This window comes from Paramormyrops kingsleyae, chromosome 6, assembly GCF_048594095.1.
Source record: "Paramormyrops kingsleyae isolate MSU_618 chromosome 6, PKINGS_0.4, whole genome shotgun sequence".
NCBI lineage: Eukaryota > Metazoa > Chordata > Actinopteri > Osteoglossiformes > Mormyridae > Paramormyrops > Paramormyrops kingsleyae.
This window is the reverse complement of record NC_132802.1, coordinates 38,769,169-38,794,977: the sequence shown is the minus strand read 5'-3', so window position 1 is coordinate 38,794,977 and position 25,809 is coordinate 38,769,169. Positions and strand designations below refer to the sequence as shown.

General features: G+C 45.3%; 2 protein-coding genes and 1 pseudogene across 3 annotated transcripts; all 3 read right to left on the bottom strand.

Moving 5' to 3' along the window:
- Positions 1-1,426: 1,426 nt before the first annotated feature.
- LOC140591782 (uncharacterized) lies at positions 1,427-3,915 on the bottom strand. 2 transcript variants are annotated; one of them, XM_072713239.1, is made up of 8 exons: positions 3,760-3,915; positions 3,347-3,656; positions 3,126-3,245; positions 2,880-3,032; positions 2,681-2,783; positions 2,442-2,595; positions 2,214-2,350; positions 1,427-2,118 (listed from the first exon to the last, which is right to left on the bottom strand). In XM_072713239.1, the coding sequence occupies exons 3-8, from the start codon at positions 3,231-3,233 to the stop codon at positions 2,060-2,062; spliced, it is 714 nt and encodes a 237-aa protein (XP_072569340.1). In that variant the 5' UTR covers positions 3,234-3,245; positions 3,347-3,656; positions 3,760-3,915; the 3' UTR covers positions 1,427-2,059. The 2 variants fall into 2 exon arrangements, with proteins under 2 accessions (XP_072569340.1, XP_072569341.1); XM_072713240.1 differs by having other exon boundaries at positions 3,347-3,915.
- A 10,707-nt stretch (positions 3,916-14,622) lies between these two features.
- Positions 14,623-21,239, bottom strand: LOC140591715 (uncharacterized). Its single transcript, XM_072713190.1, has 10 exons — positions 21,162-21,239; positions 20,012-20,135; positions 19,794-19,931; positions 19,515-19,660; positions 18,766-18,902; positions 18,572-18,665; positions 18,107-18,436; positions 17,808-17,994; positions 17,576-17,717; positions 14,623-17,445 (listed from the first exon to the last, which is right to left on the bottom strand). Exons 2-9 carry the CDS (start codon positions 20,091-20,093, stop codon positions 17,587-17,589), a joined length of 1,245 nt encoding a protein of 414 aa, XP_072569291.1. The 5' UTR covers positions 20,094-20,135; positions 21,162-21,239; the 3' UTR covers positions 14,623-17,445; positions 17,576-17,586.
- A 2,665-nt stretch (positions 21,240-23,904) lies between these two features.
- Positions 23,905-25,551, bottom strand: LOC140591831 (zinc finger protein basonuclin-2 pseudogene; annotated as a pseudogene).
- Positions 25,552-25,809: the final 258 nt, after the last annotated feature.

The window sequence follows — 25,809 nt, the reverse complement described above, 5'->3', positions numbered from 1 at the left end:
AATTTTCAAGTCTATTTCTGTCTGGTTTTTCGCGATAAGTTGCGTGAACGCCTGAGTTAGTGTGTTTTTGGGGCTTGGATACACATCGAGGTCCTGACAGAAATAATTATGTCTGCTTTCACAGACTTAAAGTTAAACTCTAAAGCCCATCGGCGTGTCTGTGTGTGCTTGTGCACATGAGCACAAGCACATGGTTCAATGTAACTGTAGCAGCTTATTCCATTTATTCATTGTGCACATACACACATACACTCACCTAAAGGATTATTAGGAACACCATACTAATATGGTGTTTGACCCCCTTTCGCCTTCAGAACTGCCTTAATTCTACGTGGCATTGATTCAACAAGGTGCTGAAAGCATTCTTTAGAAATGTTGGCCCATATTGATAGGATAGCATCTTGCAGTTGATGGAGATTTGTGGGATGCACATCCAGGGCACGAAGCTCCCGTTCCAACACATCCCGAAGATGCTCTATTGGGTTGAGATCTGGTGACTGTTGGGGCCATTGTAGTACAGTGAACTCATTGTCATGTTCAAGAAATCAATTTGAAATGATTCGAGCTTTGTGACATGGTGCATTATCCTGCTGGAAGTAGCCATCAGAGGATGGGTACATGGTGGTCATAAAGGGATGGACATGGTCAGAAACAATGCTCAGGTAGGCCGTGGCATTTAAACGATGCCCAATTGGCACTAAGGGGCCCAAAGTGTGCCAAGAAAACATCCCCCACACCATTACACCACCAGCAGCAGCCTGCACAGTGGTAACAAGGCATGATGGATCCATGTTCTCATTCTGTTTACGCCAAATTCTGACTCTACCATTTGAATGTCTCAACAGAAATCGAGACTCATCAGACCAGGCAACATTTTTCCAGTCTTCAACTGTCCAATTTTGGTGAGCTCGTGCAAATTGTAGCCTCTTTTTCCTATTTGTAGTGGAGATGAGTGGTACCCGGTGCGGTCTTCTGCTGTTGTAGCCCATCCACCTCAAGGTTGTGCGTGTTGTGGCTTCACAAGTGCTTTGCTGGATACCTCGGTTGTAACGAGTGGTTATTTCAGCCAAAGTTGCTCTTCTATCAGCTTGAATCAGTCGGACCATTCTCCTCTGACCTCTAGCATCAACAAGGCATTTTCGCCCACAGGACTGCCGCATACTGGATGTTTTTCCCTTTGCACACCATTCTTTGTAAACCCTAGAAATGGTTGTGCGTGAAAATCCCAGTAACTGAGCAGATTGTGAAATACTCAGACCGGCCCGTCTGGCACCAACAACCATGCCACGCTCAAAATTGCTTAAATCACCTTTCTTTCCCATTCTGGCATTCAGTTTGGAGTTCAGGAGATTGTCTTGACCAGGACCACACCCCTAAATGCATTGAAGCAACTGCCATGTGATTGGTTGATTCAGGGCTCTAGACTAACTTTTTGCACTGGTTGCACTGGTGCGCCTAACTTTTTTTCTTAGGTGCACCAGCACAAAAGTTAGGTGCACCCAAATTTTCAACCGCATCACATTTAACACCGCAGTTTTACAAGTTCACTTTATTTATTTATTTATTTGTTTGTTTGTTTTTTAATCGCTGTCCATATAGGCAATATTGACTTGTAAATGATTAACTAACAATCTGGTCAATATAAAGTTCTTTATTTGAAGGCAAGCACAATTCTACAAGAAAGGTAACTTACTGAAAAAGTGTTGGTGCTTAAAGTGCTTTACTGAGCTGAAATTTAAACTTAAAAAATCTCAAGATAAATTACCTAAAAAGAAAATCTAAATTAAGTGTTTTAAGGGCTTCAAACTGAACATCTCATGGCTCAATGTCTTATGGACTATCCTCCATTGCAGTCACATGCCCCTCGGATGACCAACTCCTGTAGTTTGGCCTTCTTGATCTTTGGCCTTGACTAAACCAGCTGGCCACACTCTCTCTAGCATCAAAATCTTCCAGACTTGGCCCCTCTACACTGATTCTTATCAGATCTTCCACTGTGTCTGAATGAAGGGATGCTCTAGTGTCTGATTTGATCCTCTTCTGTGCAGAGAACCCTCTCTCACAAACTGCAGCTGAGACAGGGAGGACCAGCATAATATGTACAAGGTGCAGGATGTTCTGAGAAAAAAAAATACATTCAAGAATTTATTTAAGCAATGTGTGTACGATAGCAAAACTGACACAATCTTACAAGAACATTAACAAAAACTGACCTTGTACTCTGAACAGTAGGGCTCTCTGGTCAACATAAGCTCCCAAAGGCTGAGGTAGGTCTTGTCTTTGAACATCCTGGCAATTAACAGCTTCAAGCCTACAAACTTCTTTTGCAAGCTCAGTGATTACACCATTTCTGAAAATGATGATTACACAGCTAATCAGTGTTCACATGAACAAAATATCTACCAACAGCACACATAATATTGTAGTAATCCACCAGCTACCTTCTCAGGACTGTGGAGAAGTGATCCAATAGAAATGCAAGGTCATCAGCACCATGGTCCACTAAGTCCTCTTGGTTCTCTGGCCAGCTATCATGATTGAAAATTTTGAAGCATTTGACAGCCTTAGTTGTGTCAGACTCAGAAGCACTCTCCCCTGTTGTAAGAACAAATACATTTTAGTAAATGAGTAACAATATTTCTTATCTACATGTGTTTATAAGACAGGTGACTACACTTGCCTAGGAGGCTACTGAATCTTGCTTTCAGATGTTTTACAGTGGATTTGATTGTTGCATCCATTACTCCTGCCAGCTTTGATGCCTCTCCTTTGAGTGTTATTGTCTGTGTGTTGCATAAACCATAAATAGAGATTGTGAGTTAGATATTAGAAATATTTGTAAAAATGGACTGTTCTAGGAGACAAAACCATACATATACCTGGAATTTGTAGATTGCCATTTCACCCTCATCCTGCTGTTGCCTTCTCTGCAGCCTCATGTCAGCCAGGAACTCTGACAGTTGTCCATTAGGCTTGGGTCTCACAACCATTGCCTCTGTGGTCACCAGCAGTTTTTCAAGGCCGCAAACTGCCTGTTTAGATATAACAGTGCAGTATTATTAACACAGCTGAAGATGACCACAAACACAATTCAAATTTACACATCCCACATTCATCTCCCTTACCTGAGGTAGGATGATCTCATTCCTCTGAAGTAGGAGGCTAAACTTACTAATGCCACTGAACACGTCTGCAATAAAATGGCAAAAGGCCACAAAAGTGGCATCTTCCATTGATTTCTTAACCTGTATCATACAACAGTAAAAAATAGTCACATAGAACACTGATGAACTAAATTCCTAAAAAAAAAAAAAATGAAAGGAATATTCTGAAAGAATGCACTGGCCTTTGTAGCTCAGCCTGCAATGTCTGCATTGGCAGAGGAGCCTGCCAAATGGTCCACATGGTAGTACACAGCAGTGAACTGTCCTGGTTTAAGAAAGGTCTCCAGGGCCCTTGAAACATGTGGGAGCCACCTTGTCCCCTTCACCCCACTGGGCATCAGCACATTTACCCCCAAGTCAGCCCCAACGACCCTGAGCTCTCTCATTGATTTTGGGCTGAAATGGTAGGTCTTCCAAATTAAATGTAGAAGGTCGTACAATTGCCCCATCATTGGATTGTCCCTCTGCACTGACAACATTGCCAATTCCAATCTGAAAAGATAGTCAAATTTTAAATTTAGATACATCTACATTTAAATGAAAAAAACTCACAGTGACTTTAGGGTGTCAGTCATACCTTATCTTCTAGTCTTACCTGTGAGGCATACAGTGGAAAGGCACAATATGGTCACCTGCCTCTTGCTGCAGAAGTGCTATGACACCCCCTTTGCTGCCCAAATTAACAGCAGCACCATCAGCACCCAGAGCAATGATTTTCTCCAGCCAGTTACTGCACTGGTCCCCAAGAGCAGCAAATGCTTTCTTTGAGGCAGCATAAATTCCTAATTAAACAAATAAAAACGATAATACCATTTACTACCCAGATCAAGAGTTTATAATGCAGTCTATTTATTTATTTTTTCATTTTTAAGTATAAGAATATTATGGTTAATGCAGTAACGAGACGGTAGGCATATTATTGACATAGGCTCCATGACATGACATGGCTTACCTTGGGCATGAGCATGCTCGACCTCAATGTGTCCAATAAGTAAGTATATTCACCGGTCTTCCTCTCCTCAAGATACGACCGTACACAATGACGCATTCCTTTGTGGCGATATCTGTGTCTCCGTCGATCAGGAATGCCATGTACGCACTGTTCGCAATTTGCACAGACGTCTTTTTTTTCAATGTATCTGCGATGACTCCTATAAATTGGGCGCACGCGACACCATTGCTGTACGTCAGGTTTACGTTCAAGCCATTTTTCTTCATAAGAATTATTTTGGACTTGAATTTAGTGAAGGGAAGTTCTTCTTTTGCAATATTGTAGGCAACGTTAAACTTAATTATCATCTTGGCCTCGTCTGATGATCTGTTCGCTGCTGCCTGCCGCTGAAAGGCAGCGGGGAGAGGGGACACTTGAGCAGTGCATTTATCGCGGCATGTAATGTGTTTTATAGATGCATTGTGCTTTTTCAGCGTTTCAATTCTAAATGTATTAGAACCAGTCACAAATGCACTACTGCCGGCCATGGTCTTCCCACACTCTTTACAGTAAATACAGTGCATTATATTATCGGCTTTACTGTATCTTAGCCAGGGAAACTGGTCAAGCCACTCTTTTCGAAATGTATACACTTTACCCCTTTTAATTTCAGTGGGCTCGGACTCGATCGTATGTGGCTCATTATCTAATGCCGTCTCCGGACCAGGGCTTGCTATAACTTGGGAGGTTGATGGCTCCGTGTCAGAGCATTGGTTATGATTTTCGGACGGATCAGGCCCTAACTTAACATTCTTAACGAAAAAGCTGTCAATCGTTCTTTTCATCTTCTCTCATAATCCGCGGCTACATCCACTGTTTACCTGATGGGATACTCACCTCTCTCTGTCTGACTACATCACATGCATTTTCAAACGTACACACACGTACAGGAATATCTGGACCACGGCCAATCAGAGGGGGGGCGGGATCCGCCCTTCACTATCTCTGATTGGTTTAGACCACGATATGGGCCTAATGTGTGTCTGTTGTTGAACAACAGGGAGACTTTAAGAGTCACGGAGTTTCGTTTTTTTTCCCCCTCGAATGGCTGGTCGCACCGGTGCAACCTTTGATTTTTTTTAGTCACACCATTGAGAAATTAGGTCGCACTCTAGAGCCCTGTGATTAGATAATTGCATTAATGAGAAATTGAACAGGTGTTCCTAATAATCCTTTAGGTGAGTGTATATGCTATGTCGAGATCTCCTGGGGAAATCAAGAGTGTTGCCCACAAACATTGTTCAGCTTTTGGCCTAACATGGTCCTTACGTGTTTTAAAATTGCGTGAAGTGGAGTGAGGAGCATTCTGAACATCAAACTATTTTAAGATAAATTGTCTATAATAGGAAATTTAGTTTCTCAATTTATTTCTTATATATTATTTTGTTAATTATTGAGTTCAAAGTTTTGTAGTAAATGGTGATATTGCCATCAATTTGGTGATAATGTGAGCCAAACATTTCTCGAAAATGACATTTGCATAAGTAAAACATTCTGAAATTATATTTCTATTTTATTCTGCTGCTGCTTAGATGTTAACATCTCTCTCTCTCTCTCTCTCTCTCTCACTCTCACTCTCTCCAGGACAGTGAAAGTATAGCTTACAAGCCGCTGTATCCTGGTGTACCTCTTTCAAAAGGAGAAAATACAGTATATTGATGTCCAGTCTGTTACGACATATTTTAACCAGTGAATCCCTGATTCACTTATTAGAAATGTTTAACATAATGTTGCCTGATCTTATCCCATCTTCACATTACCTTTTCCACGAAGAATTTGCAAGTTCATCAAAATGTAAAGTTCACTTTTATTGTGAAATCTGTCTAAAATACCTTGGCATTAGACTGTGGGCGTATCCGTTGTTCTGATTGGTCGAGGGATTTTTGGCCAATTGGTATCAAAGATGCTTATGCCACGTGTTGCCAAGTATACCTGGCTGCAGCCAGCAGGAGGGCCTACCCTACGTCACCCCACGAGACTACCTGAGTGCTGCCGCTGACCATGTCCATCCCTTTATGACCACAGTCTACCTGAGTTCTGCCGCTGACCGTGTCCATCCCTTTATGACCGCAGTCTACCTGAGTTCTGCCGCTGACCGTGTCCATCCCTTTATGACCGCAGTCTACCTGAGTTCTGCTGCTGACCGTGTCCATCCCTTTATGACCACAGTCTACCTGAGTGCTGCCGCTGACCGTGTCCATCCCTTTATGACCAGTCTACCTGAGTGCTGCCGCTGACCGTGTCCATCCCTTTATGACCACAGTCTACCTGAGTGCTGCCGCTGACCGTGTCCATCCCTTTACGACCAGTCTACCTGAGTGCTGCCGCTGACCGTGTCCATCACATTATGACCGCAGCCTACCTGAGTGCTGCTGCTGACCATGTCCATCACATTATGACCGCAGCCTACCTGAGTTCTGCCGCTGACCGTGTCCATCCCTTTATGACCACAGTCTACCTGAGTTCTGCCGCTGACCGTGTCCATCCCTTTATGACCGCAGTCTACCTGAGTTCTGCTGCTGACCGTGTCCATCCCTTTATGACCACAGTCTACCTGAGTGCTGCCGCTGACCGTGTCCATCCCTTTATGACCAGTCTACCTGAGTGCTGCCGCTGACCGTGTCCATCCCTTTATGACCACAGTCTACCTGAGTGCTGCCGCTGACCGTGTCCATCCCTTTACGACCAGTCTACCTGAGTGCTGCCGCTGACCGTGTCCATCACATTATGACCGCAGCCTACCTGAGTGCTGCTGCTGACCATGTCCATCACATTATGACCGCAGCCTACCTGAGTTCTGCCGCTGACCGTGTCCATCCCTTTATGACCACAGTCTACCTGAGTGCTGCCGCTGACCGTGTCCATCCCTTTATGACCAGTCTACCTGAGGGCTGCCGCTGACCGTGTCCATCCCTTTATGACCGCAGCCTACCTGAGTGCTGCTGCTGACCGTGTCCATCCCTTTATGAACAGTCTACCTGAGTGCTGCTGCTGACCGTGTCCATCCCTTTATGAACAGTCTACCTTAGTGCTGCCGCTGACCGTGTCCATCCCTTTATGACCGCAGCCTACCTGAGTGCTGCTGCTGACCGTGTCCATCACTTTATGACCAGTCTACCTGAGTGCTGCTGCTGACCGTGTCCATCCCTTTATGAACAGTCTACCTGAGTGCTGCTGCTGACCGTGTCCATTACTTTATGACCAGTCTACCTGAGTGCTGCTGCTGACCGTGTCCATCCCTTTATGACCGCAGTCTACCTTAGTGCTGCCGCTGACCGTGTCCATCCCTTTATGACCGCAGCCTACCTGAGTGCTGCTGCTGACCGTGTCCATCCCTTTATGACCAGTCTACCTTAGTGCTGCCGCTGACCGTGTCCATCCCTTTATGACCGCAGTCTACCTTAGTGCTGCCGCTGACCGTGTCCATCCCTTTATGACCGCAGTCTACCTGAGTGCTGCCGCTGACCATGTCCATCCCTTTATGACCACAGTCTACCTGAGTGCTGCCGCTGACCGTGTCCATCCCTTTATGACCGCAGTCTACCTGAGTGCTGCCGCTGACCGTGTCCATCCCTTTATGACCACAGCCTACCTGAGTGCTGCCGCTGACCGTGTCCATCCCATTATGACCACAGTCTACCTGAGTGCTGCCGCTGACCGTGTCCATCCCTTTATGACCGCAGCCTACCTGAGTGCTGCCGCTGACCGTGTCCATCCCTTTATGACCACAGTCTACCTGAGTGCTGCCGCTGACCGTGTCCATCCCTTTATGACCAGTCTACCTGAGTGCTGCCGCTGACCGTGTCCATCCCTTTATGACCACAGCCTACCTGAGTGCTGCCGCTGACCGTGTCCATCCCTTTATGACCCCAGAGTACCTGAGTGCTGCCGCTGACCGTGTCCATCCCTTTATGACCCCAGAGTACCTGAGTGCTGCCGCTGACCGTGTCCATCCCTTTATGACCGCAGTCTACCTGAGTGCTGCTGCTGACCGTGTCCATCCCTTTATGACCGCAGTCTACCTGAGTGCTGCCGCTGACCGTATCCATCCCTTTATGACCAGTCTACCTGAGTGCTGCCGCTGACCGTGTCCATCCCTTTATGACCACAGTCTACCTGAGTGCTGCCGCTGACCGTGTCCATCCCTTTATGACCAGTCTACCTGAGTGCTGCCGCTGACCGTGTCCATCCCTTTATGACCGCAGTCTACCTGAGTTCTGCCGCTGACCGTGTCCATCCCTTTATGACCAGTCTACCTGAGTGCTGCCGCTGACCGTGTCCATCCCTTTATGACCGCAGCCTACCTGAGTGCTGCTGCTGACCGTGTCCATCCCTTTATGAACAGTCTACCTGAGTGCTGCTGCTGACCGTGTCCATTACTTTATGACCAGTCTACCTGAGTGCTGCTGCTGACCGTGTCCATCCCTTTATGACCGCAGCCTACCTGAGTGCTGCCGCTGACCGTGTCCATCCCTTTATGACCAGTCTACCTTAGTGCTGCCGCTGACCGTGTCCATCCCTTTATGACCGCAGCCTACCTGAGTGCTGCCGCTGACCGTGTCCATCCCTTTATGACCACAGTCTACCTGAGTGCTGCCGCTGACCGTGTCCATCCCTTTATGACCAGTCTACCTGAGTGCTGCCGCTGACCGTGTCCATCCCTTTATGACCGCAGTCTACCTTAGTGCTGCCGCTGACCGTGTCCATCCCTTTATGACCGCAGCCTACCTGAGTGCTGCCGCTGACCGTGTCCATCCCTTTATGGACAGTCCACCTGAGTGCTGCCGCTGACCGTGTCCATCCCTTTATGACCGCAGTCTACCTGAGTGCTGCCGCTGACCGTGTCCATCCCTTTATGACCACAGCCTACCTGAGTGCTGCCGCTGACCGTGTCCATCCCATTATGACCACAGTCTACCTGAGTGCTGCCGCTGACCGTGTCCATCCCTTTATGACCGCAGCCTACCTGAGTGCTGCCGCTGACCGTGTCCATCCCTTTATGACCACAGTCTACCTGAGTGCTGCCGCTGACCGTGTCCATCCCTTTATGACCAGTCTACCTGAGTGCTGCCGCTGACCGTGTCCATCCCTTTATGACCACAGCCTACCTGAGTGCTGCCGCTGACCGTGTCCATCCCTTTATGACCCCAGAGTACCTGAGTGCTGCCGCTGACCGTGTCCATCCCTTTATGACCCCAGAGTACCTGAGTGCTGCCGCTGACCGTGTCCATCCCTTTATGACCGCAGTCTACCTGAGTGCTGCTGCTGACCGTGTCCATCCCTTTATGACCGCAGTCTACCTGAGTGCTGCCGCTGACCGTGTCCATCACATTATGACCGCAGCCTACCTGAGTGCTGCTGCTGACCGTGTCCATCTCTTTATGACCACAGTCTACCTGAGTGCTGCCGCTGACCGTGTTCATCCCTTTATGACCAGTCTACCTTAGTGCTGCCGCTGACCGTGTCCATCCCTTTATGACCAGTCTACCTGAGTGCTGCTGCTGACCGTGTCCATCCCTTTATGACCGCAGTCTACCTGAGTGCTGCCGCTGACCGTGTCCATCCCTTTATGACCCCAGTCTACCTGAGTGCTGCTGCTGACCGTGTCCATCCCATTATGACCACAGTCTACCTGAGTGCTGCCGCTGACCGTGTCCATCCCTTTATGACCAGTCTACCTGAGTGCTGCCGCTGACCGTGTCCATCCCTTTATGACCGCAGCCTACCTGAGTGCTGCCGCTGACCGTGTCCATCCCTTTATGACCGCAGTCTACCTGAGTGCTGCCGCTGACCGTGTCCATCCCTTTATGACCGCAGCCTACCTGAGTGCTGCCGCTGACCGTGTCCATCCCTTTATGACCAGTCTACCTGAGTGCTGCCGATGACCGTGTCCATCCCTTTATGACCACAGCCTACCTGAGTGCTGCCGCTGACCGTGTCCATCCCTTTATGACCACAGCCTACCTGAGTGCTGCTGCTGACCGTGTCCATCCCTTTATGACCACAGTCTACCTGAGTGCTGCCGCTGACCGTGTCCATCCCATTATGACCAGTCTACCTGAGTGCTGCCGCTGACCGTGTCCATCCCTTTATGACCACAGCCTACCTGAGTGCTGCCGCTGACCGTGTCCATCCCTTTATGACCCCAGCGTACCTGAGTGCTGCCGCTGACCGTGTCCATCCCTTTATGATCACAGTCTACCTGAGTGCTGCTGCTGACCGTGTCTATCCCATTATGACCGCAGTCTACCTCAGTGCTGCTGCTGACCGTGTCCATCACATTATGACCGCAGTCTTCCTGAGTTCTGCTGCTGACCGTGTCCATCACATTATGACCACAGTCTACCTGAGTTCTGCTGTTGACCGTGTCCATCCCTTTATGACCGCAGTCTACCTGAGTGCTGCTGCTGACTATGTCCATCACATTATGACCGCAGCCTACCTGAGTGCTGCTGCTGACCGTGTCCATCGCTTTATGACCACAATCTACCTGAATGCTGCTGCTGACCGTGTCCATCCCTTTATGACCAGTCTACCTGAGTGCTGCCGCTGACCGTGTCCATCCCTTTATGACCAGTCTACCTGAGTGCTGCCGCTGACCGTGACCATCCCTTTATGACCAGTCTACCTGAGTGCTGCCGCTGACCGTGACCATCCCTTTATGACCAGTCTACCTGAGTGCTGCCGCTGACCGTGTCCATCCCTTTATGACCACAGCCTACCTGAGTGCTGCTGCTGACCGTGTCCATCCCATTATGACCACAGTCTGCCTGAGTTCTGCTGCTGACCATGTCCATCTCTTTATGACCACAGTCTACCTGAGTGCTGCCGCTGACCGTGTCCATCCCTTTATGACCAGTCTACCTGAGTGCTGCCGCTGACTGTGTCCATCCCTTTATGACCAGTCTACCTGAGTGCTGCCGCTGACCGTGACCATCCCTTTATGACCAGTCTACCTGTGTTCTGCTGCTGACCGTGTCCATCCCTTTATGACCAGTCTACCTGAGTGCTGCTGCTGACCGTGACCATCACATTATGACCCCAGCCTACCTGAGTGCTGCTGCTGACCGTGACCATCCCTTTATGACCAGTCTACCTGTGTTCTGCTGCTGACCGTGTCCATCCCTTTATGACCAGTCTACCTGTGTTCTGCTGCTGACCGTGTCCATCCCTTTATGACCGCAGTCTACCTGAGTGCTGCTGCTGACCGTGACCATCCCTTTATGACCAGTCTACCTGTGTTCTGCTGCTGACCGTGTCCATCCCTTTATGACCAGTCTACCTGAGTGCTGCTGCTGACCGTGACCATCACATTATGACCCCAGCCTACCTTAGTGCTGCCGCTGACCGTGTCCATTCCTTTATGACCAGTCTACCTGAGTGCTGCTGCTGACTTTTGTAAGAATCGTTTTATTTACACTTATATAATTCCTTGGTAAGACCCCACCTAGAATACTGTGTGCAGGTTTGGTCACCATACCTCAAGAAGGACATTGCTGCCTTAGAAAAGGTGCAACGAAGAGCTACAAGAATGATTCCAGGTCTTAGAGGAATGTCTTACGAGGAGAGGTTAGCGGAACTGAATCTGTTCAGCCTTGAGCAAAGGAGACTAAGGGGGGATATGATTCAGGTCTATAAGATTCTAACGGGTCTGGATGCTGTTCAGCCAAATGACTATTTCAATATTAGTCTAAATACTAGAACTCGTGGCCATAAGTGGAAATTAGCGGGAGAACATTTTAAAACAAATTTGAGGAAGCACTTCTTTACACAGCGTGTAGTCAGAGTATGGAATTGTCTTCCTGCTATTGTAGTGGAAGCTAAAACCATGGGTTCCTTTAAATCAGAGCTAGATAAGATTTTAACAACTCTGAGATATTAGCTAAGTTCTCCCCAAACGAGCTTGATGGGCCGAATGGCCTCCTCTCGTTTGTAAATTTCTTATGTTCTTATGTTCTTATGTTCTTATACATGTTAAGTCGCGGGCAGTGGAGGAGGCCCTTAAGGCCACACATGACCGATTACAACAAGAGTTTGCTGGGAACAATCCAGTCCTCTATCTGACTCAGGCTGATGAGTCCAATCACTGAGGTTTCACTACAGTTCATTTGCTAGTAGGCGTGAATAGTACAGGTGAGGGATGGGTTTGTTTGGCCCAGGTAATGATCACATGGGCTGCTGATAGAGCATGGGAGGCTGAGGACCCTGACCGCTACGGGGCGCGGGTGCAAGAACTGACTGTAACTGCTCTGCAGTGTCGACGAAGCCCTGATAACTGTACTTATTCTGCTGTGTCCTGTCCATCGGACACACATGTGAGGGCGAAGGGGAAGACCCTGCCTGAGGATGGCTTGGCTGTCATCCCTGTGAATGAGACTGTGTGTTTCCGTCTGTTTAATTCGGCCCAGTCGCTATCCCCTTCCTCCCCACCTCTGCACTGTAGGGCTTATGTCAACTTCTCTGTCCTTGGTGATGTCTTGCTAGTGGCACCACCACGTTCTGCTATTATCTGTGGCCACACAGACTCTCTTAAGGGTTACATTGTTTTGTCTCTTTCGGCGGCGGAGGTTGATTGGTATTGTTATCTGGCTTATCTTGTTCCTCCTATTCGCGTAGTGCCCAAGGAGCAGATATCATATTCGCGCAGCAAGCGGTCGCTAAGTTGGACTGAACAATGGTTTGGGGTGTTTATTCCATCCCATGGAGTGTCAGACCTTCAGACTGAGGTGGCTGCCCTGCAGACTGCAGTGGAGAAACTGGCCAATCAGACACTTGATACTGTAAAGGCCGTTCAGGGTGAATTATCCGCGGTTAAGCAGGTGGCTCTGCAAAACCGTATGGCATTGCATATTCTATTGGCTGAGAAAGGCGGTGTTTGTGCTATAGTGGGGAGAGAATGTTGCACGTACATCCCTGATTCCTCTGAGGTTGTGCAAGATCTGGAGGACGTGGTGCACAAACGGATGTCTGCGATACATAAGGAGCATGGCCTGTTTGAGTACAGCTGGGACAATTGGTTCTCCTCACTGATTCCGGGTTTATCCGGGGTGTTTAAACCTTTAGTTTTTAGTATATTGATTTTGCTTGTAGTGTTGCTACTAATGACTCGTGGTCCATCCAACCGCTGCCAGCGCCCATCGCCCCACTGCGCTTTTGTCCGCAGTATTACTTTGCTGTGAACTCTGATTCTGTGTGAACAGCATGGATTTTGCGTGTTCAAAAGGGGGGAGTGTGGAAGTAAAATTGGACATTAGTAGGCCCGGGAGGGGAGGCATATTGGGTCTGTTATGTTTTATGCCTTAGGCAAGAAGAGATTGTTTTGAATACTGTGTGAAGCTCGGACCTTGGAGAGGCAGACAGTGGAGCAAAGGGGGGGAGAAACCACTTGCAGGAAGAGACTCGAAGCCGCCCCAACTGCTGCACAAAAAGTTATAGCTTAATAAAGTAGTTGTTGTTACGCAATTTATGGCATAAGTAATCATGTTAATCATACTAATCATATGTTAACCAAGTATTTTCAGTGATTCAGGGACAATACGTCAATGTGTTATCAGAGAGGTTGATTTATACCACACTTTAATTAAAGTAAGTGAATTAAAGTTTAAGTAGAATCACTGTTGGTGTCCTCAATCCTTTAAATAAATATTTGACAGGGAGTCTTTTCAGTGTCAGCTCTGTGGTTAGCATGATCATGTGACTGCCTCCTATGATTGCCATGGTCACTGCCCCTGGTTTTTGTAAGAATCGTTTTATTTCATAAGACAGGAGTATTATATGTGGGGGGGGCTGGGCTTCATTTCCACTTTGCACAGCTGCACTCATAACAGCGGGGACGCCACTGCAGCAGCCTCATGCGGCACCTACACCTTCATACGCAGCAAGCAGGTGGCCATGATAATGACTGGCATCAAGTTACTGCTGCAGTCCGACACCAAAATTCATACAGATACAACATACACTCACCTAAAGGATTATTAGGAACACCATACTAATACGGTGTTTGACCCCCTTTCGCCTTCAGAACTGCCTTAATTCTACGTGGCATTGATTCAACAAGGTGCTGAAAGCATTCTTTAGAAATGTTGGCCCATATTGATAGGATAGCATCTTGCAGTTGATGGAGATTTGTGGGATGCACATCCAGGGCACAAAGCTCCCGTTCCACACAGCAAATTTCCATTATCAGAATTAACACTATTAGAGTTAAATCTAACACTTTCCAAGTGTACATATGGGAACCACCACAAAAGTGTTGATTTAACACTTTCCAAAGTGCTGTCCTATATAACACCCATAAAGTATAACATTTTTACACTGCTTAAGGTGCTGCTTTAGTCCTCCTTAGTGTTACTAGTTAACTGAAGTTAAGATCATATATGTATAATATATATATATATATATATATATATATATGTTAGTGCTATAAACACAGATACATTGAACTAATGACTTAATAAACACAATAAATTGTAACAAAAGCCCTTTATTCAGACTTTCACAAAATTATCAGTGCAACAAATCCATATCATCCACATCTGCATGTATACCTGGACTTAAAAAATACAACAGTCAGTGACGATATAAAAAAAGTTGTCACTGCCATATGCCATTTGAAAGTCAAAAGGTTTAAAATGCCTCAATTCTACCTGTTTGACTATAGAGAGCTGCAGGTCTTGTTCAGTTATACAATATGCATGAAGGTGCTCAGTAAATGTTGCTTCCATCTTTGACACAACAAAATATACATCACTTCTCAAAAGTATATGAACAACTTTACAGAACACTGGCATCTCATCTACTACATCAGTGCAAACAATAAGACCAGTGCGAAACTCAGTGCCAACACATTTGACCCAATTTGTTTGACTTATTTCAGTGGACATATCCAACTGAAAATACTCTGAAATCAATGGACCGTTTTCTGTCTCATTCAGCGTTTGTGTTTTAACCGGTCCAGATTCAATGCCTTTGATAGCCAATGATTCCCAGTGATAAGCAATGGCTACTTGGTGTTTTCGTGCAAGGGACTTTGTCAGATTCTTGAAGTTTTTTACACTGGATTTAAAAAATTTATGCTTGGCTTCATATCTCATAGTCCATGCGTGAACCAAAGGACCAATCTGGCGAATACATTCTGGGTAATGAATCATGAAGTGGTGTTTTGGAATGAGATTATTTTGAGGGTATAGCTTTGTGAATAAAGAATGGTGCTCTGCTATAAGATGCTTTAAATAGACAGTCATTCCATCTGTAATTGCAGGAGAAAACACAATATTAATTATGTTTGACAGGAGTAACACCAAATGCCAGTGTCTGTTTCCTTCTGGGACAACATCACCAAATATGAGTGGAATGTTCTTAATAAGGCACATTGTTTGACTGGCACTGAGTCCCACACTATTGCCATGAAGAGTTATCTTAGTTGGTCTGTTTTTTTTGTCCAAATAGCCATAGTTGAATGCATAAACACGTAAAAGAATGTTTTCCATTGAAATGAAGTTTTGGCCCAAATACTCAAAAAGCAGTTTGATTTGATATTGTCCCACCCCCTCCAAGATATCATGCATAATGTCAAAAACGAAATTATCTGCCACATTGAAATAAGTCAAACTATTGAGAATGCTGCTTCGTTTGATTCCATAGCATGAACCTTCTCCAGCATTCTGATTAAGGATGCTATAATGCTGTTCATTTGTTTCTTGGGTCCGCAAAATAACACGTGGATCATCCGAACTAAACACTGTCTGAGCAGTGACTTTGTCTGTAAGACACCTTCTGCAGTAATAGCTAGCACTGAATGATTCCACATAGCCAAGAATACCATTTAACCCCAAATTGTCTCCTGTAATCTGTGAAATAGTGCCATAAATAGGTTGCTCAGAGAATGACACTTTCATTCCATCGCTTTCCAACATTTTTATATCTTTAATAAAGGGGCTTAATATTGCGTCGATCGTATACTTTTTCACATCTTGTGAGTGAAACAAGGAAATGAGATGAATATTCATCAAAGAAGAATTCAGGTTTGGTGGGAGGTTTCTGAGTGTAAAATATAAACATCCAAGTTTATGAATCCCTAGTTTAGATCCCAAAGGATTTCCCATTTCAAAATCATCATAATAAAGTTGAATTTGCAGCGCATTCTTATATCGAGAATATAGTGGGTGCTTTTTGTAGTAGTTTCCATCACAAAAATCATGGTAGCAATCTCTCTCACTGGATGACACAATGTGATTGCAAACATCCTCATTCTTAAAAATGAACTCTAAAGTCTTCATTAGTGGTATATAAATGAAAGTGTCATTGACTGGTACCTGTTCATACATTCCAGAAACTCTGTCTTTTCTTGAATCATATCTCACACCTAAATTAATTTCAATGGGTTCCACAACGCCCCACTTCTCACCAAAGTATTTCCTCCACTTAGAATCTGTATTTAGGTCACAGAAAGGATTATAAAGATTTCCAAAAACATCTTCTACAGCCTTTCTGCTGGGACTTTCAGAGGGGACCACCTGCAATACCTGGTTTTTAATAGATGTGTGAACATCATTAACTAATTCTTCCATGCTTTCCACTACAGACAAAATTACACTGTTGGCAACCCCACTACCCTGTAGTTTGGCAATTACGGAAGCACACATTTCCTTAGCTGGCTGTTGATATGTTTTAAGCTGGAGCACCTCGTTTCCTGCATTTAAAGCCAAGCTATCAGACTGCTGGGGGCTGTTATTATTGTCTAAGGTGGCATCAACAGAATCCCTATCACCTAATGTGGCACAGACAGTGCCTGGTTTATGAACAACTTTCAAGTGCTTCCTGAAACCAGCAAAACTTTTGAACTGTAAAAAACAACCATCCTGAGCACATACCAAATTAAACTTCTTCCCAGGATACAGACCATGCAACAGCTTAAGATGTCGAACCAAAGTGCCAGGCATATCATGCAATGAATGGCAAATGTAACATTTATACATTGTTCATAAATTTTGCTCTCAATTCTTTAACTTTTGGGCTCTCTTTTGTAACACCGACATCAATATTGTACACAGTTGTCTGGAGGAAAGTGTACAAACTGCTGAGCGACTCATCATATTTTACACCAAAAACAAAATGAACCTTGAAAAGTTCATCAAAGGCCGCCAATGTGGTCCTTCCCTCACAAGGTACAAGCTTCTTGTCCACAACGATGTAGAAGTTGCTAATTGCCCGTTTGTTGGTTCCTGAAGCAAGCAGATATGGCTGACGAGGTCCTTCCATCCTCAGGTGTTCATCCAAACTTCTGCAGGACTGTAGGTAAAAGTAAGAAACTAATCAATCTGTTGATCTAGACTTGTCTAAAAAGACAGGCACTGTAAATTAGTGATGTTTCCACCAATAAAAGCCATATATGAAAGCTTAGGGAAGATATGCCACATACTTTGTGAAACATCACCACATGGTCCACAGCTTGGCATGCACTGATCCTCTGCATTTTCTTCCTTCCATGAGATGGGGGTGGTGCAACAAGATGGGGGAGATGTGCAACAAGAGAAGGAGTGATGCCATGTCACTATCCCACTCTAAGAAATAGGATAAAAAACAGACAATTCTTAGCTTGCAAGCTCATAATGAACTTCAATGTTTAAAATTAATTCAGCTACTTCAAGTACCTGCAGAATAATCGACTGTTTGCTCTCCTTGCTGGTCCTTGGCTGATCTCAGTAGCCGTTGTATGAGGGGGGTGCATGTAAGGGTCTCTGCTTCTTTAATCACCTTTGCCTTGAATGAAGTATGCCATTTCTCCAGGAGTCTGACTGCTATTTCATCACCAAAGAGAAGACTGAAGTCTTGAAGTATCTGAGATACAAATCAAGTAAATTTGATTGTACAAACAAATTCACTAAACATCAACATTCAAGGCTACATTACACAAGACATACCAACAATGTAGCTTTAACATTTAACTTACCAATCCCTGTGTATCTAACAGCCGAGGGAACACTGAGAGTACTGTACCAGATGTCTCAGGATTATGGACAAGCCGCTGCCTATATTCAAACGTCTCGCGCATTTTCAGCAATATAGTCTCTCTGTCACTGATGTGGTTCATTAATGCTATTGCCTCCTGGAAGGACTCTTCTGACGACTGAAGGTGGTGGATGTTCCTATCAAGAGTGGCGCCTCCAGTTGTTTCAACTGGTGGTTGAGATGACTTCACAGGAAGCTTTGTCTTTCGCTGAATGGTTTTTATGCGCCACGCCAAGAAGCCAGATCCACTTTGACTGTCATAGAAATGCTCCTGACAGAGAAAAGTCTGCCTGAATATCAAAATTGCCAAAAAGTAGCTAAACCCTATAGAAATATTAACTCTAAGATTTTAATACAGCTGTTGAGCAGAAATAAAACATGGATAAAGCAACAAACTTTAACTTACATATCCTTTTTTTGAAAAAGGATCTTTAAGTGCTGGAAACAAAGTGATTATTCCAAGAGCATATTTTTCCTTTGTAATTCGCTGTGGAATCCTCCTAAGAAAAAAATATCTAAATTATATACTCCACTTACATATTAGACCATGCATGATAATACATAAGCACAGATAATACATGATAATACATAAGCACGTACCCTTCTGATTCTGTCATTTGTGCAGCAAGGATGTTCACCATTTGCCTTCTTGAGCTGTCACAAATTGTTCCTGTCTCCTCATATTCTGTAAGCACTGCTATCCCTCCAGGTTTTGAGAGGAGAATCTTGTACACCATCTAAACATAAGTAAAAGACGAGTTATAGACCAAAAACTAGGTTATGGTGCCTTAGATATTAACAAAATTACTATCACATTAGATTTGCAACAGTACCAATACCATATCATCATCAGTACTGGCTTTGCCTGTTTTAAGCTATCCATGCTGTCCTGACAGTGTGTCTAAAATGCAAAGCCAAGAACAAGTTTGTCATATCTTGATGTTTAACAAAGAGTATGCCATTTTTGTTGTAAAACTAAAAATAAACAAAAAAAGCATGCATTACATTTAATCAAAATACTTGGGTCAGACGATCTGTTTTAACTTTTTAAAATGAAAAACTTTCTAACCAACAGTTTACTCACGGTTTATAATTTCTCTCAATTTATGGTAAATGTACTTAATGTACTGTACAAATGTACTCTAAAGCTCTGCAAAAAGAACATATTGCTATGCACTATGTCAGATAACTTGAAAAATAGTGATAATGACATTTTTAATTGTTTTATTCTAAAAAATTCTCCTACATTTATCATTGGTATCAAAATGGTAAAGTATTTTCTTAAGTATTGTGATGGCTCTAGTACAGACAAAGTGCATCAATCTGATAGGTGCAAAACATGATCTTACGTCTTTGGCTGCTGAACACTGCAACACCTCCTCCTCTCTTCTTACCCGTTTCTGTGGGTTACAACTTTCACTGTCACTCTCTCTGCTTGAGGAGGACAAGGACGTTGTGTCTGTCAAGGTGGTTGAGGAATTGCTAGTGGAAATACCTGAATACATAAACGCACGTTTAGCTGAATTGCCTAATACAGTAGAGCATATGTGACCTCTGTTCACACAACTATTTAAATAAATACACAACTAATTTTACAAGCCTGTGCAACACAAAGATAAATTGGTTACCATCACTGTCATCCAAGATGACAAAGCATATGTCCTTTGACGTCAGAAGATCAGCAAATACATCTTCATCAACTTCTGTCCCAGTGTCATCAGTAACTTTTACCACTTTGTTAGATGGTATAGTGAATTTTACTTTGACTAAAAAAGAAAATGATTACATATTTAAGTATTATTTACTTCACATTTACATTTCAAAATTACTTTGCAAAAAAAAATACCTTCTGTGATAAAGTCCTCAAAGGAAGCTTTGGGGATTTTGATGTATTTTCTGATCGTCTGGTATTGCACTTTTACAATCATTATAAGCTGTAAAGGCAAAACAACTGCCGTGGACACTGCTCCCTAGAAAAAAGAATCACAGTATACAACACAAAATATTAACTTCGTAGCTCCTGTTTCAAGTGAATGTATACACTCTCATGACCTGCCTTCGGTCAGATGTGCCATATTGCGTTTACAGTACATAGCATCTGACGGACCGAATATGCCCTATGATATAATGATTGCTAGTGTTTTGGCAAAAGAAAACGCAGAATAGCGACAGCTGCTTTTTGACGCTTTAAACATGGTTGAATGCATGATTACTGGTCAACACACAAAACTACAATCTGGAAACTACGATATGGGCTGCAGGTTGGCCTTGAACAGAGGGAAAAGAACGTCAGCCAGGCACCACTACAAAACGCAAATAAAATGCATAGGTCGCTCAGAGTGATTTCATTTATCCTAGACTCAAACGCCCGCGTGGACAGGACCTTTAGCCATATTGTGAATCAGGCGCTAGGAGCAATTCAAGCGTGGCCAAAAATGGCCCATGTCATTAAAGCCAAGCTAAAATATGTACCTTAATCTTAAACGTAATATCTACCTTAATGTTAAAAGTAACTGTATGCACCAGTAAAAAGGTAAAACCTTCGTAATTTAACTTTTGTAATTTAAATAGTAAATTCCCTTACTTTTAAACGTTTTAAGCTATGCAAGTGAACGCTGCGGAGAAAACCCGCCAATCAAGAAAAAAACTTACTGTATAAGGCAAATTGCAGAGGCTAAACAGATATCGCACAACAGTATAGATAACGGGAATCTAACCGTAGTTTGGAAAAAAAAAACAACTGAAACACTGTAAAATCGCATAGTCTACTAAAATATTCGAGTCTATTAACATTGCCTCATGTGCCAGAGACGAACAGGCTAACCGCTTACTCGGCTACGTTTTCTAATATATTAGTTGGTAAAAAAAAAAAAAAAGCAAAAACCCGTCAACCATATGTATTTTGATAGCCTATATGAGTATAATAAACATACTGTATATGACGAAATGGCAAGCTAAATACCAAAAGATGAACTATTTAAGTAAGTAATACTCACCAATTTCGCTACGCTTCGCTTCACGACATATGAACTTGGCGCCTTCAAACTGAAAAGCCGAGTAAGCGGGAAAAATTCCCGGATGTAGAGACTGATGACGTAGTGTGTCAGAAACCGGGATCACCGGAATAGAACGCCGTGTTTAACAGTGTAGTAACACTATGTGACGTTAGTGCAGCCACATTTAACTCTGAAACCTGAACACTTTAACTCTAAAAGCTCTAACACCATGATTTCAACACTTTTGAATTTGCTGTGCACCACATCCCAAAGATGCTCTATTGGGTTGAGATCTGGTGACTGTGGGGGCCATTTTAGTACAGTGAACTCATTGTCATGTTCAAGAAACCAATTTGAAATGATTCGAGCTTTGTGACATGGTGCGTTATCCTGCTGGAAGTAGCCATCAGAGGATGGGTACATGGTGGTCATAAAGGGATGGACATGGTCAGAAACAATGCTCAGGTAGGCCGTGGCATTTAAACGATGCCCAATTGGCACTAAGGGGCCTAAAGTGTGCCAAGAAAACATCCCCCACACCATTACACCACCACCACCAGCCTGCACAGTGGTAACAAGGCATGATGGATTCTCATTCTGTTTACGCCAAATTCTGACTCTACCATTTGAATGTCTCAACAGAAATTGAGACTCATAAGACCAGGCAACATTTTTCCAGTCTTCAACTGTCCAATTTTGGTGAGCTCGTGCAAATTGTAGCCTCTTTTTCCTATTTGTAGTGGAGATGAGTGGTACCCGGTGGGGTCTTCTGCTGTTGTAGCCCATCCGCCTCAAGGTTGTGCGTGTTGTGGCTTCACAAATGCTTTGCTGCATACCTCGGTTGTAACGAGTGGTTATTTCAGCCAAAGTTGCTCTTCTATCAGCTTGAATCAGTCGGCCCATTCTCCTCTGACCTCTAGCATCAACAAGGCATTTTCGCCCACAGGACTGCCGCATACTGGATGTTTTTCCCTTTGCACACCATTCTTTGTAAACCCTAGAAATGGTTGTGCGTGAAAATCCCAGTAACTGAGCAGATTGTGAAATACTAAGGTAAGGTAGCCTGGGCTAAATGTAAGTTGATGAAAATAAGGTCTATTTAGCTCAGACTACCTTAAATCTGGCAAGTTATCCGGCTAAGCAAGTAATCCTGCTTTGTGAAACAGACCGCAGGAGATTGTCTTGACCAGGACCACACCCCTAAATGCATTGAAGCAACTGCCATGTGATTGGTTGATTAGATAATTGCATTAATGAGAAATTGAACAGGTGTTCCTAATAATCCTTTAGGTGAGTGTATATCCAAATGCTGAATGATCTGGTGAAGTTTGTCTCCAGTGGCTACCTATACTTATGCACCACTAGTGACGGTACAGCACATCAGAACACTAAGTGAGGACCCAAAGTGACTTGTGGCCAGATTTTCTGGAGAGCAAACTTAAAACTCGTGTCTTACGCTTGTGTCCCCAGCCTGAAATATGAAAACACTTCATTTGTTTTTCGTCACAGTTAAGTTCAAATACATGCTTGATTTATGCAGTCTTCAGAAAGCACCTGGATCACCTTAAATGAAGCATTAAAATGTAAATAATATAGAGATACAGAAATCTTGTCAACTTCTGGAAGGAACATTAATGAAGTAACAACTAAGCTTGGATATCACACTCTGGATGATACCTCAGAGATCACTCCCTGGGAACACCTCAGAGATCTTTCTCTGAACAATACCTTGAACAGCACTTGGGCTGCTCTTATGAGAGCTAAAAGCAGAGATTAATATTACTCTGCTTATCTGCTATTGCGCTAAGACTCAATGGTTGTTTCAAATGGAAAGCAGAAAATCATGTCATCAGCATTTTCTTAAAACACCTTAGAGGCAGGTGACCTCAAGACACACAAAATATTACACCCTCACCCAGTCTGCCCTTGTAGACTTGAAAAGTGCAAGACTGGGTCAACATACAAATGTGGCAACACAAAGAACAAATCCTATGTTCAGAAGCCAAAAGCATGCAGGCCTTCTCTGCATTGGTACATTTATAAAAGAATTTGAGCTTTTTTTTTTAAGTCTGAAGTGTGCATCAAAGTGAAAATAAAGAAATCAAATGAGCTAGAGGCTACATTTTCCTTCAGTCTGAGAGCTGGAGGTGCCATGAAATGAAACAAGCATGGGCACTGACACCCTCAGTACATTTTTTACATGAAGAACCCTCTGGGATGTTATTTACAGATGAGGCTGTCATGCTCTGTTAATGGGTCATTTAAAAGCTATTATTACACTAATAATACACCGAGAAGGCTCTCTTCTTATTACTACCATTTCTGCGAGCAACAGTCACAAAAGAAGTGTCCGAACAGTTTCTTTGGAGATGGACGAGAGTTTCCATGGAAGTGACAGGACGTGTTGGGGCCACAGGGATGCAGCAGCAGCAGAGCTACCCATCCAAGCGTGTCTAGAGACTTCCACAAGTACAGTGTGAAAGTAGGAGGCCTGGGGGTGGGGGGCAGTCATTTGGCCACATGCTGGCGCAGGCTGGGGTTCTGCTCTGCTGGTTGCAGCTCCGCGTCGAGGAGAATGTGAGGCTGCAGCCCGGAACCTTGCGGCGCTGCATCTGGTGCAGATGTACCGTCTTGAAGCGAGTGCCCTTGCAGCTGTATGGTTTGTGGCACAGCATGCACAGGACAGCACTCGGGTCGACCCCCTGGCCCGGCAGCTCTGGGAACCCCTCCCTGGCACCACCCCTCACCCAGTCTGCCCTGTTTGAGCCACCCTCCCCTTCGCTGGCCCCCTCCACCTCTTGCTGGTAGTCCGAGCTTCATCCTGCTCCAGCTGGAGAATGCTCCTCAGTGCCAGCCCAGGGCTCACCTCATCCCGGCTGGGAGATGCTTGGCTGCTGCCCCCACTGTGGTTGCTGTTGTTGTAAAGGTGGGAATGTGGATGGTGGCATCCCTGGGTGCTAGTCATTCCATTCAGGACCCTGACCCCTTCCTCATCCTCCTCCTCCTCCTCTTTGTCGTCGAACACATCAGCCACGCTGATGACCTCCTTCTCAATTTTCACTGGCATGCTGGATTTGCGGGGCTTCTTCTTGGGTGTGGGGTCAACAAAATGTTCCTGGATGCCAGTACCAGGCAGCTTGTGGCTGACAAGCCCTGCCTCGGCCACTAGAGGATTGCGGGAGCCAGAGGCCGAGGCCTGCTGCTCCATGAGAGACATGTTGTTAGAGGCCGGAGGGAGTATGGAGCTGGTGGGCAGGGAGACCGATGAACTGACAAGATCCCCAGGGGACAACAGCGCACAATAGAATGGGGGTATCGGTTGTACTGGCTGGACTGATTTCAAGGATGGGAAGATCAGAGAACTTTGCAGGGGAGACTGCAGCATGGGCTCGAGCGGTGGGGTAGTGAAGCCAAGAGGTGGCCGTCCCAGGCTGGTCAGAGTCAAACTGCTTTTGGTGCTGGAGATGACAGATGTGCCAGAGCCAACGCTGGAGCGGATGAGGTCCTTGTCACGGTTGTTCCTCAGCATGGGCATGTGTAGTCGGGGGTTAGGGTTGGCGCTGTGCCGGTTGAGGCTGCGCAGGGAGCTGAACACCATGTTGCAGCCCTCGATAGTGCAGCGGTGCTTGATCTTCAGGTGCACAGCATTGTAGTGGATCCTCTGGGTGCCCTTGTCATAGAAGGTCTTGCCGCATGCGTTGCAGCACACTCGGCCCTTGCGTGAGATAGAACCCATGCGCCGCATGCGATGCATCTTGGAGGAGAAGGACGAGGTAACGATGCTCTTGGCTTGCTCACTCTTAACAAATGCATGTTGCTCACTCAGTCCAGCCAGCTGCCAATGGTGCTTGCTGCTGTTGAGGCTGCTGGGAGGTGGGGGTCGGGGAGATGGTTGTTACGCTAGCAGGCTCAGGCTTAGGCTCGATCGCCACGGTGACACCGGTGCCCCCCAGGCCTGGGCTTTGCCCATAGCGGAACGGTGAGAGAGACACCTCCGACTCACTGCTCTCGTTGGGGTCACTCAGGTTTGGCAGACTGGACTCCCGTGGCCTGTGACCTGGCTGCTCCAGCATGAGCCCATTTTGGGGCAGACCCAGCATGGGGGCAGACACTGGGTTGATGTACTGGAAAGGAAGCAGGAAGGCCAGGCTGTTGGGGATGTTCTGAAAGTGGTGTATAGTGGAGAGACTGCTGTTCTCGAGGTGCGTCAGCAGGCTGGGGCTACGAGAGCAGTTGTTGCTCTCGATGAAAGTCCTGATGTCAGAGTCAGTCTTTGATGAGGGCACTGCGATGGCCTGGCCTTCTTTCTCCTAGATGGACAGATCTCCTCCTCCCGGGACATGATAGTCCAGTGGTCCAGAACCTTGCCTGCAGCATCCTGAAGGCCATATCAAGGGGAACAAAGGACACCACAAGAAGTCATTGATTCTGCATAATTGGCACAGCTGATTAAAGGTAAATAGCTGCCTGCCTGCAATGTCCAGGCCTCCTGGAGCAAAGACCTCGTAGATCTTAACAGAGCGACACCGCACACACCCTCCTTCTCCTAGCTTCCCTTTCAGTCTTCTTCTCCTGTGTCACCATGCAGGAAGTCATTACATTCATGGATAGAGAACAGGAACGTTTTCAATCTTGTCAACCGTAAAAA